The sequence below is a fragment of the Patiria miniata genome, unplaced genomic scaffold (assembly GCF_015706575.1).
Source record: "Patiria miniata isolate m_02_andy unplaced genomic scaffold, ASM1570657v1 HiC_scaffold_1, whole genome shotgun sequence".
Taxonomy (NCBI): Eukaryota; Metazoa; Echinodermata; class Asteroidea; order Valvatida; family Asterinidae; genus Patiria; species Patiria miniata.
The window spans coordinates 14,240,280-14,256,740 of NW_024037047.1; the positions used below are offsets into that span (position 1 = coordinate 14,240,280).

The 16,461-nt window shown below is 38.3% G+C and overlaps 1 protein-coding gene across 1 annotated transcript; it reads right to left on the minus strand.

The window, feature by feature from the left end:
* Window positions 1-4,787: 4,787 nt before the first annotated feature.
* LOC119730547 lies at window positions 4,788-16,188 on the minus strand. The gene is made up of 4 exons (XM_038203525.1): window positions 16,161-16,188; window positions 14,884-15,114; window positions 7,554-7,712; window positions 4,788-5,894 (listed from the first exon to the last, which is right to left on the minus strand). Exons 1-4 carry the CDS (start codon window positions 16,186-16,188, stop codon window positions 5,629-5,631), a joined length of 684 nt encoding a protein of 227 aa, XP_038059453.1. The 3' UTR covers window positions 4,788-5,628.
* Window positions 16,189-16,461: the final 273 nt, after the last annotated feature.

Here is a 16,461-nt window from a genome sequence, read left to right on the forward strand (position 1 = left end):
CGCTGTTAGGTTATTTGTTTAAAAATAATTTCACAAATTAAATATATTTTAAAGTAGGTTAATGGTGCATTTCGATTGCTAGAACCTTTTTGGACTCTTAACATATATCCGAATTATTGTATATCCAATAGACGTGATTTACACAATAATAAGACTGAAGAATGGTTACCAGGGGTGTGAGTGAACACTGACAAAAGACACCTGCAAAAAGGCGAAAAAAAGCTAATCTTTGGAAATCTCTTTAACTTCTTTACACAGCAAGTGAGGACAAAAAGCTGAATCAAAAAAAAAAAAAAAGCAGAATCACATCCCTGGGTTACATTTGTCGCAAAATAATGTTATCTAGTGTATGGTGTTTTGAACTGTGTGTATATTGTTTTCTACTACCAACATAAAGCACAGTATGACCTCCACAAAAGTGTTTCAGACGGTCACTTTTGGGGAGGTAATGTAGTGTATTTTATGTTGAAACTTTGCTGTAGGCCGGACGTTACAGTATTCAGAGTATTATTCAAATAATTCACTTTAATCATTTGTATAATTAAATTCCATTCAATTTTTCCATTCAGCCAAACAGAACCGGGTTATATTTTTATGCATTCCAATGACCGATGAGTTTTACAATACTTCTCTCCATTGGCCTCCAATTTAGTAAAACGTTTAGTCGGTGGAACTACAATACGGTTTAGCTATCGGTCACTATGGTTCCGCTATGAAAAACAAATATCCGGGAAAGGGGGATTTTTTGGTTAACAATATGCCTTTATTTTTATGAATCTTGTTTCATGCAGTTGATGTTGTAGAACTGTGGAATGTATTTAGCGTAGTTGTCTGCATTACAATGTACTATTGTAGCAATGATGAGGGGGATATACATTAGTTAAATACTTTTTAGAACCGACATAGTAAAAAAATGCAAACTGTGATGCTAGAGTTGCAAATTCGTAAACGTAGTAGATAAAAAAATATAAAAATTACACATAGTTTGTAAGGGGATAGGACATTTGTGGATTGTCTTTTGCTGTCCAATATGTCGGGAGGTAGCGACGTTATTAATAAGATGTTTGCTTCCCTTCATATCATTTTGTTTGTATAATTACAAACCATAATGTATAACTTATAAGGCATGTAGTGCACTAAACATTTGTATAATCTACATTATCAAAAATTGATACGAAACGGTTGTCAACCATAATTGCTGGTATTAAGAGATCACAAATGCAGCGCTCCGTAAACATTTCCAACCGTAAGCAACATGTATTAGGTTGTTCAACAATTATCACTAATATTGCATTCTCTACCAAAGTACAGTATGCCCCCACAAAGTGTCCTCTCACTTGAACATTCTTTGTGCAGATACCCCTAGTCCTTGGCCTAAGCCCCTGTGGTGGTTATTCCATTTCCTTCACGCCTTACTGCGCAGTATTCATTTGATCAAAACAACATTTTTCGGACACGTTGACCAAATTTCTTGACTTGCTTTGCTATTTATAAATCCTCCAGGATTAGAATCGTTAGCCCTTCATCATCAGATTGTGGTCTTACCACGATGACTGATACCGTGATGGCCAAGAAAAGGATTCATATACCCAACCGCAACCTATTTTTCACAAAATAAAGGATTTTACACAGCTTACATAAAGCATTGAAAATGACTATTGGTCACACTGTCTTAAAATGTTGTTGTGATCATTTGACAATTGTGCACTGAGGTGTGATTCATAAAGGATCAGGAGTCTCTGCACAATAAAAAAAAAATATTAAAATTGTTGTCATCGTTTTGTTTTGTTGGACGGACATTTTTTGGGGGGACGCACTCATATCATTTTCTCCGAATGAAAGAAAAATGGGTACACTTTAATATTGTCAAATCTGTAATTTTACCCAGAGGAGGTGTCTAATTCAAGTATGATATTGCGTCCTACGTAGTTTTTAGGTTAAAAGTAGACTTACAGCGCCATAAATTAGATATTTTGTTTTTCAATGCATTATGTATCTTACAAGGGTTTCGTCTTTAACTTATAAGGTAGTCTTACTTAGTATTCGTTTTCTTCAATTTTAGTCGAGGTACAAACTTGACAACAAAACAATGCTTAAGTGCTGTACAGTTGCTTTTAATACACATGTAAGGCCAAAACAAAATAAGTCGGTCTCTGGTCAGCGCGCGCGTCGATTTTCATCATGCGCGTCGATCTTTTTTTTTTCCAAAATGTTCCGCGGTAGCTCCAACAGCGCCCTCTATTTCCGCACCTCCTCATTTTTTTTTATACCAAAGAGCTCCAAGGAATGGGAAATTGCACCAAGGCAAATGATCAAAAGCACCAAGGCAAATTATGGAGGACACCATTGTACATGAGGACACTAAAAAAGCAAAATAGTACCCCACCTTGTCTGTACAATCCAAGCTTAAAAAGAGAAAAAAACAGCAAAAAACAAAAAAATATGCCGCGTGGCCGCGTCAATTCCGGAACTTTGGTCTGACCAGAGACCGAATATTTTATTTTTTTGGGCCTAATAATCGCAGTGTGATAGTCACAAAGAACTGCCTTAATCATGGTAATATGACGGTTTCCACTCGATCGTCCAAGCGCTAATTAGATATTCCAAGGGTTCATCAGTCCGAAATTAGATAATTTGAAGGTTCGTTGGTCCGAAGGTTCCTAAGTCTGAAGATTGAAAGTCCAAAGGATCTTTTAAGACCGAAGTCTTGATATTCCGAATTTTTCATTATTTTAGTACGTTTAAAAAGTAAGCCTAAATAACCCAAATATTTATAGTTCGAATAGACGATGAGGTTCTATCGTCCGAATCGTCAATACGGTCCCAGAATGGAAAGGGACAAATATGAACCTTCTGGCTATTGAACATTATTTGATTTCGCAGTATTGAACCTTCGGACTAATTTAACTCACTTCTGACTAATGAACCTTCCGGCTATGGCATAAAATGCTCGGGTCAATGTACATTATTTCATTTTTAGACTAACTTACCCCTGTATATGGGCACTTCTGTGTTTAGACTATCGAACCCTGAGACTATGGATCTATCAGACTATCGATTGGAACCAAACATTACAACTGTATTTGCGGGGGTGGAATTGCAAAGTGCTGTTTAGAGTTCTTTATTAGCAATGTGATTCCGTTATGATTTAACACTAATATGTTTGCGTTGTCATACCAATATGTGAACAATGTGTCCTGTTCAGGTAGAGGCTAACATTCCAATTGTATTTACAAACAGTGGATTGTCTAGGCGAGCGTACTCAGGTCGTCTGGCAAGAGCACCAACGATGTTTTGATTCTAGGTTTATGGAAGCGTTCCCATTTGTTAAGGGCAAGGATGTCCATTCTTATTACACAATTTAATGGAATTTAATTAATGACCCTTTGACCGTAACTGTATTTGGCAAGGGTAAAATGAAATCTATGCTAAAAATCAAATTGTTTGGTAGTTCTATCCTTCCTGTGTGCTGTTTGAGAATAAATAAATTGCTTCCAACATGAAGTTTTAATTATTGTTGACACAAAACTTCCAAGCCCACTCTTCGCCTTTCGTGACATGTCTGTATTAATTAATAATGTTTTCAGGAATGATGCTGAAATATCCAGATTTCCCACGCAAGTCGCTGCACTCGCGCGGAGTGAAAAACCGACCGACGACATGTAGAAGCTCTTGCCAGAGCTTAAAAACGGGGGAAAATTACTTGCATCGTTAACATTCTTTCGACCCGAATTTTCGATCGTTATTTCCTTGAGTGTTCCTTTTCATTTTTTTCAACGGATTTCCTTGCTCCAGCATTTTACTTGAACTGATTTTTAGACAGAGATTTACTTTTGTGTCCCAAAATATCCACCTATTCATACTTCATGTACTAGTATGCGGACCTCTTCTTTCACAGGTCCACATAGCATATGCAGTGTTAGAACAAATGTACACACAACCATACCAATGTGGTCTGTGAGAGACTTGCAATAAATATTCTCATATCATCCTTCATTAGAATTCCCCTGGTACTGTCAGACAAATACCAGCTTGTGGGGTACCACTGTTCTGTTAGTGCGAGTACCCAACAAGTATACCCTCTCGTAAAAATAAACACTTTTATCGTGGACCTCTTATTGTTTATGCTAAACATTAATTTATAAAGAACCCTCATCGGTTTTGTAGATGATTTTCACTTTTATTTTTGGACCTCCTCTAGTCTTGGCAACTGTTGTTCTCCCATGGTCTACCATTGTATGCCAATATACATGGTATACACTTATCCCATGCAAAATTACCACCCCTGAAAATTAAATCTTGACACCATCCAGACACCATCGGACAATGTGAGTAACATAACGACTTACATATTCTTTCTCTTGATTAGTGAAAAAGTGCATCACGTGATTGTATCAATGTAAACTTTTTGCCCTACAGACTATACAAATCCCAAAACGACAAAACAACGGTTGTAAACTATCATCTACATAGCAACCAACGTCGTTCACACAATCATACGCATTGCTCCCTATACGCGTATTGTTCCAACGTGTTGCATAGTTAATGTCGAACATCAATGAAGGGAGTTTAGAACAGTGCTAGTGGATTAAACTATATTTACATTTAAATATTAAAACCATATCATTTAATTTCGAATTAATCATTTGTTTTCTATCGCACTCTAGCAAAATACTCGTGGTAAACTAAAACATCGGTAAAAAAACAAGCTTAAAAACAAGCTTTGGTTTCTGGTATGCGCGGGCGTCGCCTTAGCCAAGCGCGTCGGCAAAATATCATTATTATTTTTTTTTTTTTATGTCGGATGAAGTTTCAATACCGCCAATCTCACCGATTTGACCGAAATCCTGCTGCTGCGCAATTTTAACGTGTTTTTAGATGTGGTTTACAATCGAGTATAAGCTTTATGGGGCCTTTCTTGGCTCCCATTTGTTTTGCACAGAATAGTCGGGAAACATTTGCAGATAGTGATTTTTTTTGTGAGTGTGGAAGCGATGGTCGTATATCTGGAACCTGTAAACACTTTATAATTAATGCAATATGTAAGGGAGCAGACTTATGACCGGCCTGGCAGCCCATGCACGATTTCGCTGTATCGTCTGACGTTACCGCTTTCTCTGATTTCTGTCTTGACTATCCAAATTTTCCGAAGAATTGTCGTGTCCGTCGAGATCGTTGGCCTATGGGTGCAGATTTCTCAAGCCTTATGCCTTGCTGAGGTCACCTCAAGCTCCACCCTAAAGGATATTTTTGAGAACTTTAAGGGGATCAAAGCGTCATCATTTGCAACATCAGCTGACATTTGAAGAAGAAAAAAAAGTAGAGGAAAACAAAGCCACATCGCCGCACCCTATTGGGGCAAGCTCCATACCAGAAACCGAAGACTTTTTTTAAGGGGGGGGGGGGGCATAATCCGTGGAGCATGTTAATTCTCTATATATCTTGCAAGGCTAGTTTTACCGCTAGTTTTAAAAGGCAAACATGTATGTGTGTGTGTCGTGTATATACAGTCAGACACCCAATATTTCTGACATGTAAACGATGTCAACGAGAAAAAAAATGGAACATTTAATAACGAGAAGGTTGGCGAGGAACGCCCACACCTCCTTCTACCAATTCCGCAGGCTTTTAGTGACAGGCATGATGGGCCGCCCAGGTCTGGGGCCAGTCCCAGCTGGCAAAGCCATAGAACAACGGGGCAGCTTTGGGTTCTGGGTCGGTCCACTTGAAGTAGGCTGCCTGCTGGTGCTTGCCTAGGGCGAAGGTGCCGTTGTCGTGACGCAGCCAGAAGCGTCGCATCTCCTGCTCGCTCAGTACGCCTGGAGATGACACGAAATGGAGTTTTCTGCACTCCGTGCAACGTCTGATAGCGATGCCCCCACCGATTCCAAGAACTATGAATTCAGACCAAAGGAATAGCGGTTTAATAGGTTGAGGGTTACACTTCTGAAAAAAAAGTTCAGAAAACGAGTTCTGTAGTACAGGTTTGGAATTAGGTAAACTGTGTGTGTTTCTATTCAGTTTGATGTCCTGAATCCAAACAAGTAATGTTGTCAATAAAACACAACGGAACATGACCTACTTTAAGGTCCCGTTTCAATCTGATATATTATAAATAACAGGCGCGTGCCTTTACCAGTGTCGTTACTGACAATTTACGCGATTGTGGTGGAAGAAGTGATTTTTCCGTTGCAATTTCGTCACAAACACCACAAAGTAACACTCTTTGTGTTAAACCATATTTTGTTGTCGATTTTCAGGGTTTTTTTTTGTTTTTGTTTTTTTTTGTTACTTTTTAGACATTAATTATCAAGGCCTGACACAGCACTGCACGAAGTTTTAAAGCTTCTCGAGCTTTTCTTCAAGAATAAAGCTAATTACCCATAATCTTTTGCGCAAAAGTGACAATTTTCTTTTTCCATAGTAACACTCATATTTTTTTCCATTATTTATTGTTGATTTAATACACAAACGGGTGAAAAAAACAGCAGATATAATGAATTCAATTCATCAAGTGTCCACAACGAGAAACCCAACTGAAAATTCTCTGGCGTTTGACGCAAAGTGTTGTTTTAGAAGGCATTTAACTTTAGATGCCATTTTCTCCAATTGTTAGTTTTTACTGGTGTATAGATGGGAGTAACTTCGTGGTGTTGCTGACGATTTCTTACTTGAAAATCCGTAGAGAAAACGCGCTTACAAAACGACCAAAAACCCAGATCGTCAATGGCATATTTTGAGCGAGTACTGCGCGGTAAGATGGCTGACAGGTAGCTTCAACGACTCACGACGTGTGCTAATCAGTGGACGAACTTGCGGTTTCAAACGTGGGACATTATTTCATGTAATGCGCCCAATAGGGCTAAGAAAAGCCTTTCAAACGAAATAATGTTACATGTATTTGGAAAGAACACTGAAAAAATAGGACTTATACGTCCACACAACCATCCTTACAAAATGGGCGTTTTTTATGTAATTCTTTTGAGAAAGAATTTTGGTGTCCAATTCTGCGGACGTGCAAGAAACAATGTTAGTGTATTGGCTCTGCGTGTACTATGTGCCAAACACACACAACGTGTGATGTACATGAAACTGACATGACTGGAAACACGTATGCGTATGCCACAAAATGTCTGCAGCGTCCAATGTAAACAACCACCTTTCCCGTCTTTTCTTGATGACATTTAGACATTAGTAGTTTGCTTTCAACCAGGCCTTTGAAGTAGGAAAAGTAAACAATCTTAACCATAAAGTGTTTTGTAAAGGCCGAACTGCCCATAACCACGCCACCACGCACATGACGGGCTCTTGACCAATATTAATGGATAAAAAGTCTTAAATAGTTATGAATATTGAATAAGAACCACCACCTGTATAACTACTTTCGATTTGATTTTTTCTTCACTGAATATTCAAGAAACCACATTGCAAACATTTGATTTGTTATGCCCATTCGAGGGCAGACCACCAGTCACGACTCAGCTATTTGAGATTCTACGTTTTTTTTTCTGGTGACGTTATATATCTTGCCCCAAACCGTTTGCTCTTCTTACCCATTTGGTACTGATCGCCTGCCTCTGTACCGTCCGTGGACAAGACGACCATTGCGGCATTGCGGGCCTGCACGGAGAAGTCCAATACGAACGCGTCATGAAAGGCAGGGAATGGAAACTTGCGACGATAGGGCACCAAATGGTAGGTGCTGTTGCATTCTGTAAGAGAGATTATCGGAAGTAGTATTACGTGTCGCAATGTATAATTGGCAAGGCCTTCGTAACTTTGGAATGTATGTATTTAATGTATTTACATTTCCAAATGCCTAAGGGTAATACATTGTTGTATACTTCAAACAGGCTACTACTATCGACTCGTCAACTTTTCAAGTGTATAAGTTACGATACCCCCTCCATCTGCTCGATAAAAATCGAGGGCCGTCGGATGAACAGTTAAAATCGCGCCAAGACGAGAACTTGTATAATTATAATACCATAGATCCGAATATCCAAGACTGTTTGATCGTTCAGGTGCCAAGGAGTTCGATGATTGTACATTAAATAAACAATACATATATTAACAACTAGTGCAATTAAGTATTTTCTGTCGTTAACTCGCTGCCTTTTAATTGTTTGTATCCCCTCGTACCGAACTTGGCAGTGATTGGATTTTAAACTGGTTTCTGCCACGGAAATCGTCTAATCGTCCGACATATTGCGAGGTACGTTTTATTGCTGTAGACTACGTTTTTAGCTTATGCATGAGATCAGCCACTGCGAGCTTCGAACTATAATTCCAAATAATAATGAAGTTCAAGGCAAATGACAATCTTCCTTATTTTGGATATGACCCAATTCCTGCAGAAAGATCACGAGACCATCTCTTATCGTATAGTAGAGATCAAAATGATCTTGACATTACAGAAAAATAGAATGGAAGGGGTAAATTGCAAGATAATTTAACAACGGAATATATATTTGCTTGGCCGGTTATAAACACTCTTTTTAAGACCGGTTGGAGTCTGGATGCTGACAATTACCCGAGCCGAATTAAAGCATCCAAATTCTAACTGGTCTTTAATAGAGTGTTTAATACTGTATTCCTATTCATAAATACCTTTTTGGTAAAGAAAAACTTAACTTTGCGGTCCAAAAGTCACAACGAGCCAAAAATTAAAATTTCAACCGATTGTTGTCAACAATTTTACTTCATGTTTTTATTGTCGCGCAGGCCGCAGCTGTGGTTTGAGATGAAAAGTGGGAATTACTAATCCTGAGGTGTTGGTCAGCTTAACTACCACCTCAAACGAAGCTGACTTATTATCAAAAAGATGAACAGGTTGCAACTATAAGCGTGATTTGAGTTACCCTGGTCACATAGTTCTTCTTAAACTCCCTCTTCCTTTGCAACTGGCATGAGTTTCAACATCTTACATTTATTTTCCTATGCCTTCATGGACGATCATAATAACACAATCTCCCAAAAGAAATCAGCAAACATATCGATTGCTAAAGGCTCAAAACTCCATTTGCAGGAGGAATTCTTCTAACTTATCCGTTTGTAACTATTACCCCTTTTATTTTGAACCTTTCCCCCATTGACGTTAGAAAGGAATAAATTAAGTAAATTAGCTTCAAAACAGGTAGCACCAGCGGCCACACTCAGACAACGTTTTGCAAAGTACAGTCCGTTTTGCTTAGGTTTAAATAACTCAGTAGGCCTATTTGTTGATCAAGAAATTCATATTTCACACGAACTAAAACAGCCATTTTGGAATTTGTATCCTTGTGGTGTCATTTCTTTGTTTTGAAGCACTAACGTTTTCGAGTTTGAAAATGTACTTTAAAAATGCTGCTGTTTTAACCAGAATGAATTTCCTGGGCTGAAATTCGGACTTAATATCCCTTACTTAAAATGCAATATATATTCTGATAACCTTGTGGAGACGTATTCACCTATCAAAAGTGCTTTGTGGAGAGGAATACAATGTTTTGTGCACATGTCTCCAGAGGGTTCAGTGTACCAGATCACATATATCGAAAGTGATACACACAAGACAGTGTACATGTTTTCCTAAGGAGCAATGGCAACAACGACCGTATAAACACCGCGAGAGAACTATGGTTTGGTAATCATTGTTCCATAGTAAAAATATAGAGACCAGCGATGCTGTAATATCAAAATGGCAGCGATGCATATCTTAACGTGTACACGATAATGAACAAAACACCTACGACCTTGGAAAATCGATGAATGCCGTTATTGCCCTTATACGTGCATTTTATTGAGAACGCCTCCTATGTCGAAACACACAACGCTCCCAGAACTAGGGCACAGAGTTGTTTACGTCCAAGGAATTAGTCAGTAGAATTCACTGTGATAGAGTGCACATACATTTACTTGAACTAACGTATTTTTTAAATAATGTACATTTTGATGTTATTCAGCCCCTGGGCTGCTATGTCGAATAAGATAAACCATTTATAATAATAAACAAAGCCTTTGTCGAGACTTCATTTCGTGCTGTCATCCCCGTAGATTAAAAAATCAAATCTTCATTTCGTGTTGTCATCCCGTAGATTAAAATATCAAATCAAAACTTGTCCAATCTGTCTAAAACGTTTTAACATTTAGATGATGGATTGTCTTTCTTCTGTGTTCATATAATTTCACCGGTGATCACTTGCATCACCGTTAATTACAAAGGCAAACCTTTCGATTACATAAAGTTTGGTTTCTAAACCAAATAATAGTTAAATAAAAATAAACAGCTCATAATATTCAAGTGACCATGTTTGATTAAAGTTTCATTCAAGTGACCAAGGCTGCAGTGGCGTCACCAGACTTTTCAGTCTGGGGGGCACAGGGGGGGGGGGCACCAGCATTTGATGGGGGGGGGGGGCACTTAGGTGGATACGGATCGCCGTCCTGGGGGAGGGGTCTAAGGGGAGGGGGTGCCCCCCTCCCCATTGGAAAATTTTCGCATACGGAGGATGGGCTAGATGCAAAATGGTGCCACATTTGATGCTAAATTCGATCTGAAGATATCTCAAGAAATTGATATTTTTGAGGTAATGATTTTAACAACGCGCAGAATTTTGCAGAGGATAGGGGGCACCAGCATTTGATGGGGGGCACTGGGGGGGGGGCACTAGGTTTTCCAGGGGGGCACGTGCCCCCCTGCACCCCCCCCCCCCCTCTTGGCGACGCCACTGCAAGGCTGCAGCTATCAAACTAATTGGTGTTAACAACGCCGATTGTGCTGCAAGTACTAAGGCTTTTTCAGAAACATGTAGATGTTATGCCAGATCGCAGACATTTACATATATACAGGATTGAGATGCAAAGCATCAGAGTTCGGCTAATTGCTTATGTGCAGGCTTAAAGATAAATCATTTTAGCGGCTGTATATGCACTGTGTACGCGAATGATATCACACAACATAAATTAAAAAAAAAAATGTTGGCTTGTTTTCCCAAGTGTCATAAAAAAATGAAGTACCACGTTTACACTAATGCTTATTCAGTATAGCATTGTCAATATACCATGACACTCACTATGGGAGACCCTCGTTTGAGTTTTTTCTTTCTTTTGCATGGCATTATTTTCCTGAAAAAAAACATATCCTAATATTCTACCGGTTGTCATCAGCAGGTCATCAATTTCAAATTGTGTACGCGTCCTCAAGCAAGAAATGGGCGTTGAATTTAAGCAGGCGACTTAACGGGCGACTTGACTCCTGTATCAAAAAGCGGCAATTGCTGCAAAAACATTGTCCCCAATTACATGAGATCGTTGCCGTGGCTATATGGTGTAAGCAAAAAAATGAGACTTTTTGATCGTTCAAATGTTTAATTTTGAATGAAGACCTGTTTTATTTCATGTCTAAATTGTTGAAACCCCGTAAATACAAAATCTAATTTTAAGCATTTAAAACCGGTTTAATTATACCAACTTTTTAAACATGCGTTTAGAAATTAATTGTTAACGTCACTTAAAGTGCTTGCCTACTATTCAACCAAGTTTTAAGACAATAGGAAATTCCATGTTTTGAAAAATCGCATTTTGATGACGTCACGATAACGTCACACATTTCTCAAAAATCTACGGGTACATATAGTTGATCTTCCAAACCTCTTACACAAGGAATGTGGAATTGAGCATCTTCCATTCGTGAAATATGCAAAACGAAGGACAAATGAAACAAACGCCACTTTTAAAATATCACATAGAGAGGACATTATAACGTCATTACAATTAATATTTACAACACATCAATTTTACCGTGTAGTACTCTAAATATAATATCTATACAGGGTGAGCAATTTAAAAAAAAAATATTTGGCTCACTCCATTTTATTTTTTTTTTAAATGGGATAGAGTACATCTTATTGACTTTCAACTGTGAACATTTCACGTACTTTGCATACTGAATTTAAAAGTTAAGTATATTCCAATAAAGAAAAGATTCCAAAACTCATCTGTCCACCATCAATCATTTACTTTCTACAAACTGATGAATACCCATTGAGTACACTGAAACATTCACGTTTTCCCACCTCCACGAATGAATGAGCTCTTGCAAGAGAAAACATACAAAAATCACCATCAATAATTCGGGGAAAAAAAAGAGACGACCAATATTCCTTATATTCTGCTTGTGTGTAATCTGTAATTCTCATTAGGCTCAATATTTCCGATGGCATTCCACCAACTCTGTAAAATGGGTTATGCATAACTTCTGAAATTATGGATCAATTTCAGTAGTTCCTTTTTTCAGATGGAAGAACGTGCTTTTTTGACTCGCCCATCTTTATATACCATAAAAATCATGGGGCATACCTTTATTTCGTTTTACCGTTTTTGATTTCCTCCAAAACAAAAACAGTAAACGAACCATCAACCGTTTTGTCGTTTTACAGTTGTATAAAACGACAAGCGGTATTAAGATAAATACGGTTTCTCCGTTTTATAAGTTTAGTAAAATTCATTATAGCTTAACGATCAATGTTTTCTTTTGTTTTACAGTTTTACACAAAAAAACTTTGAAAAACAGCAAAACGGTCAGCATTTAATACAGACTGGTTAACAGTCCGTGGTGTATTTTGTGGCGGTGAGCGAGGGGGTGGAGGGGGACCATGCTTTACACGAAGAAGTGTTACCTCGGCATTATTATTGCGTAGTGTGATTCCTGGTGCGGACCCTGACCCCCTTCTCACGCGATTCATTTAAGCTGGTGGGGCTTTAAGAGTTGCTAGCAAAAATGGTGCTGGAAAACAGGCAATGACGATCCCAAGGACGCATTAACAATGACTCTTTCCCCAGGACGCATTAACATTCCTAGGTGCATTGCTTAATTGCCGAACCTAAATAAAAAAAAAATGGTGGCAAGACTATTGACCGTTTAATCATTGTCATGATTTTGTAAAACAACACTCAAAAAATAAAGCAACTAACCGTTTAACGCTTTTCAATTTTCAACCACTTAACATCCTGTACTATATAGTCACGCTTTTCAACCTAGTCGGCCCTGTAGTTCTCTAGATACCCTGCGTTCGAAAATGTACGTTTAAGATGCCGTCACATGACTTGTGGCAGTAACACCGAGAATAAAACATGAACAAAATCCATGAAATTTGAGAAAGAAGAACAAGGAGAAGAAAAAGAAGAATAGTATGTCGGATACCCCACATTTTTTAAGCTCTGAAAGGTGCTTCTATACACGTCACTTTGTGGTCTGTCGGTCGGCCGGTCGGTCGAGTCCTGAGTTTCCCATAATATATAACTACCAATTGACCTACAATTGACAAAATGCAATGCCGTCGTTGGTAAGTGCACTCTTGGTGAAAGTTTTCGGAACATGCCCATTTGTTTCGATCGATGCGCATGCGCGTCTATTTTGCATATGTAGTGAAATTTTACGGAACCGGGCCAGAGCTTATTGTGCACTCGCGATCGCGCTTGTTTTTAAATTTTTTTTTTCATCGACCACTTTCAGGAATGCCAATTTGTTGGGTTCAATGCACTAAGGCTCTTTTAACATGTCACGTATGTTTCATCCGCTAATTTAGCATGCGCGCATGCGCACTCAAAGTATGACAACTGAATTTGTGTTTGTCCGTGTCGTGTAGTACAAAAGTATTGGGTCAGAAGGCGAAGTAAAAAAAAAAACATGTTTAGCGTCGCCGCCCGCTTCCTTTTTAGAGGCCGCCTCCTTTTTTTTTTTTTTTTTTTTTTTAAAGACAAAAATTGATAAATTTTAACGATCTCCGACGAAAGAAATCGTATTTTTAGACTTCTATACCGTGTATAAAGCTGTGGAAAAAGTCAATGAGTCCAAGTGGCGGCCATTTTGAAAAAAGCTGGTAACCATATTGAAAAATAGCCCGGCCGCGTTGTCTTGAAAAATGTGTCGGGCGGCCATTTTGAAAAAAAAAAAAAAGGGCCTCCTCCTTCCTTTTTGTCAAAGAAGCAGGACGCTAAACATGTTTTTTTTTTTATTTTGCCCAATATCAAATCAAGCGACAGTTTAGGGGATAATTTTTCAGTTTTGCCGAATTACTGTTAACTTTTCGTCACTGACAAATGATAAAGGATGACACGGAAATTGCGATGTATAAGTATCATTAGTCGGAAACCGTTTGAATGAAAAAAAAAAAGGTTTCACGTTATACGTGTTTACGTTGAACATGGACTGTACTCGACGCGTTGGAAATGTATACATAGCTGAAACGATTTACAACTGACTGGTTCCCGCCCCTGAAATGCAGTTAAGTGCAATCACATAGGCAGACTTGGACTGCAAAGAAATTATATTGCACATTTTCTGTTTTAGTTCGTGAATTTGTCTCTAAAGTGATAGTATTTGTTAAAGGTATAAGGACAACAATGCCCCCACATGTCAAGCATTCATACATTAAACGCGCACATTTTGAGAACACTTTGAAATGCATGTACATTGTTTTCTCGAGGCATGTGTTTCTGTTGAAAAACGCGATTGTTTTGTCGGTGCTGAAAAGACGGTGATTCTCTTTTCTCAAAAACGACAGTAAACAAGACGCATGAGATTAAGATGTACATGGTATTGTTAAACCAAGTGATCGGAGGGAGGGGGGTGTTCTCTTTTAACGACCTTATGATGACTTAACTCACGAATTGGACCCGATGTTCTAGAAAAATGGTATATGTTTTTATCACACGGGAAGAAAGACGACATCTGCGTCTTTGTTTTGCCCTGTCATCTCCTGTAAAGTGAATAAATGGTGGTCGTACCCGATTACTAGAAATGTATGTTATGTTATATATATTTAAAGTAAAAGAGAGTAGGGCCTTAACGAATTAATTGCTTGGGAAGTATTTCTAATACATGCAGATAAGATCCAGTCCTACCTTTGCAAGTGTAGAATGTCTGTATTTCAGCGGGGTCCTCACTGATGATGAGCTTATCAAGATAGCGAGGTGCTTCTGACCGGTACGACGAATCAGGAATGTCCACACCTCCGAGACGTATAGCGGTGCATTTGCACGGATCTTTGTACGGTAAAAACCAACGGAGCGGGATACCAGATTGTGGGTTGCACTCCCAGCCGATGAAACAGACTTGATGGCACGAGACAAGCACTGAAAATTGTGCAACAAAATGTAAATTAACTAACTTAAGTATGTTTGCAAATTTGCATACGCCAACTTCACAAATAATTACATCTACTATGTTCTCCGCAGGAATTTGTCGAAACGTATCAAGCGAGGTGTCTTTACCCATGTTACTAGGGTCAACGAATTAATTAATGCCATTTATACGAAGAAAATGTGTGTACTTTATGCATTCTATGCAAATAATCAACCGCCATTCTCATAAATAAGTACAAAATGTATATATTTTCTATGCAACGGCTGAACGGGGGGGGGGGGGGCTGCAACTTGCAACCTCTACATATGCCACTAAAATACTTTATTAAAACATATTATATTGCAACAGGCAGGAAGACCCATTGATGCCGGATGCGGGTATGGAATATCATTCGTGTTATTTGAACTATTTTTGTCTGTGAATTTTTTTTCACTGAGAACAGGAAATGCCTTTGATAATAGTAAAGAACATCAAATGAAAGTTTAGTACATAAAGACTAGAACAATATCTTCCACTTGAAAACAAATATATTTAAGTGGCCCTTTTTCTTTCGTTATCCTGCATTACAAAAACCTAGGCATTTTATTCAAACCACTTAAATGGATTAATCGCCTGTTAAAGTCCCTGTCAGTTCTAATCGAATAGAATCATTATGCAAATTCATATAACTCAATGACAATTTGAACTGAATGACGTTTTTGGAAATCTTCGATCAGGCAGCATACAAATGCATATGAAAATGACCCAGTTTGGTATTCAATATATAAAAAACAAACAATCCTTTCAAACCTTTAATAATTAACAGTTCTTAACAGGACTTTGAACGAATGAAATTGCAGACTTTGTTAATGAGTTACACGAAACTTTACGCATTAAAGTGATTAAAATTTGAAGGAATAGATATACAGTACAACAAATGTCGATAGTTAAAGTGGACTTGCAATAAGTGCTTTTCTTATATAGTTTAACTGACTAGATACCTTGCTCAAGGCTTGGCATCAGATAAATTGTTGTTATGGGTAAACAGTCAGCTTACCTGTTAGTGTTGATGCCGTCAGAATCATTGCTATTACCACGTCCATTCTCCAAGATGCAGTAAACGTGAATCCGCCAGGTTGATCTCACGTTATATCAACGAGTACACCTACATCCCAACGCGTCAATACGGTAGCAGTCGCGGCAAGTGAACATAACACATGACGTCATGCATCATGTGGCGTGCCAAATAAAGAATAGTTAAGGTTAAATTTATGCAGCTTGAAAGGGAAATTACGGCCCGAAATCCCGGAATCTGGTTATCCTTTGGATTGTTTACTTATCCTATATCAAAGGTCTGG

What these genes read in the sequence shown, in the direction of transcription:
- LOC119730547 (XM_038203525.1), bottom strand. Translation starts at nt 16,188, where the DNA reads ATGATTCTGACGGCATCAACACTAACAG. An exon ending in GACGGCATCAACACTAACAG is followed by an intron (nt 15,115 to 16,160) that starts GTAAGCTGACTG and finishes CACAATTTTCAG; the next exon opens with TGCTTGTCTCGTGCCATCAA. An exon ending in GACATTCTACACTTGCAAAG is followed by an intron (nt 7,713 to 14,883) that starts GTAGGACTGGAT and finishes TCTCTCTTACAG; the next exon opens with AATGCAACAGCACCTACCAT.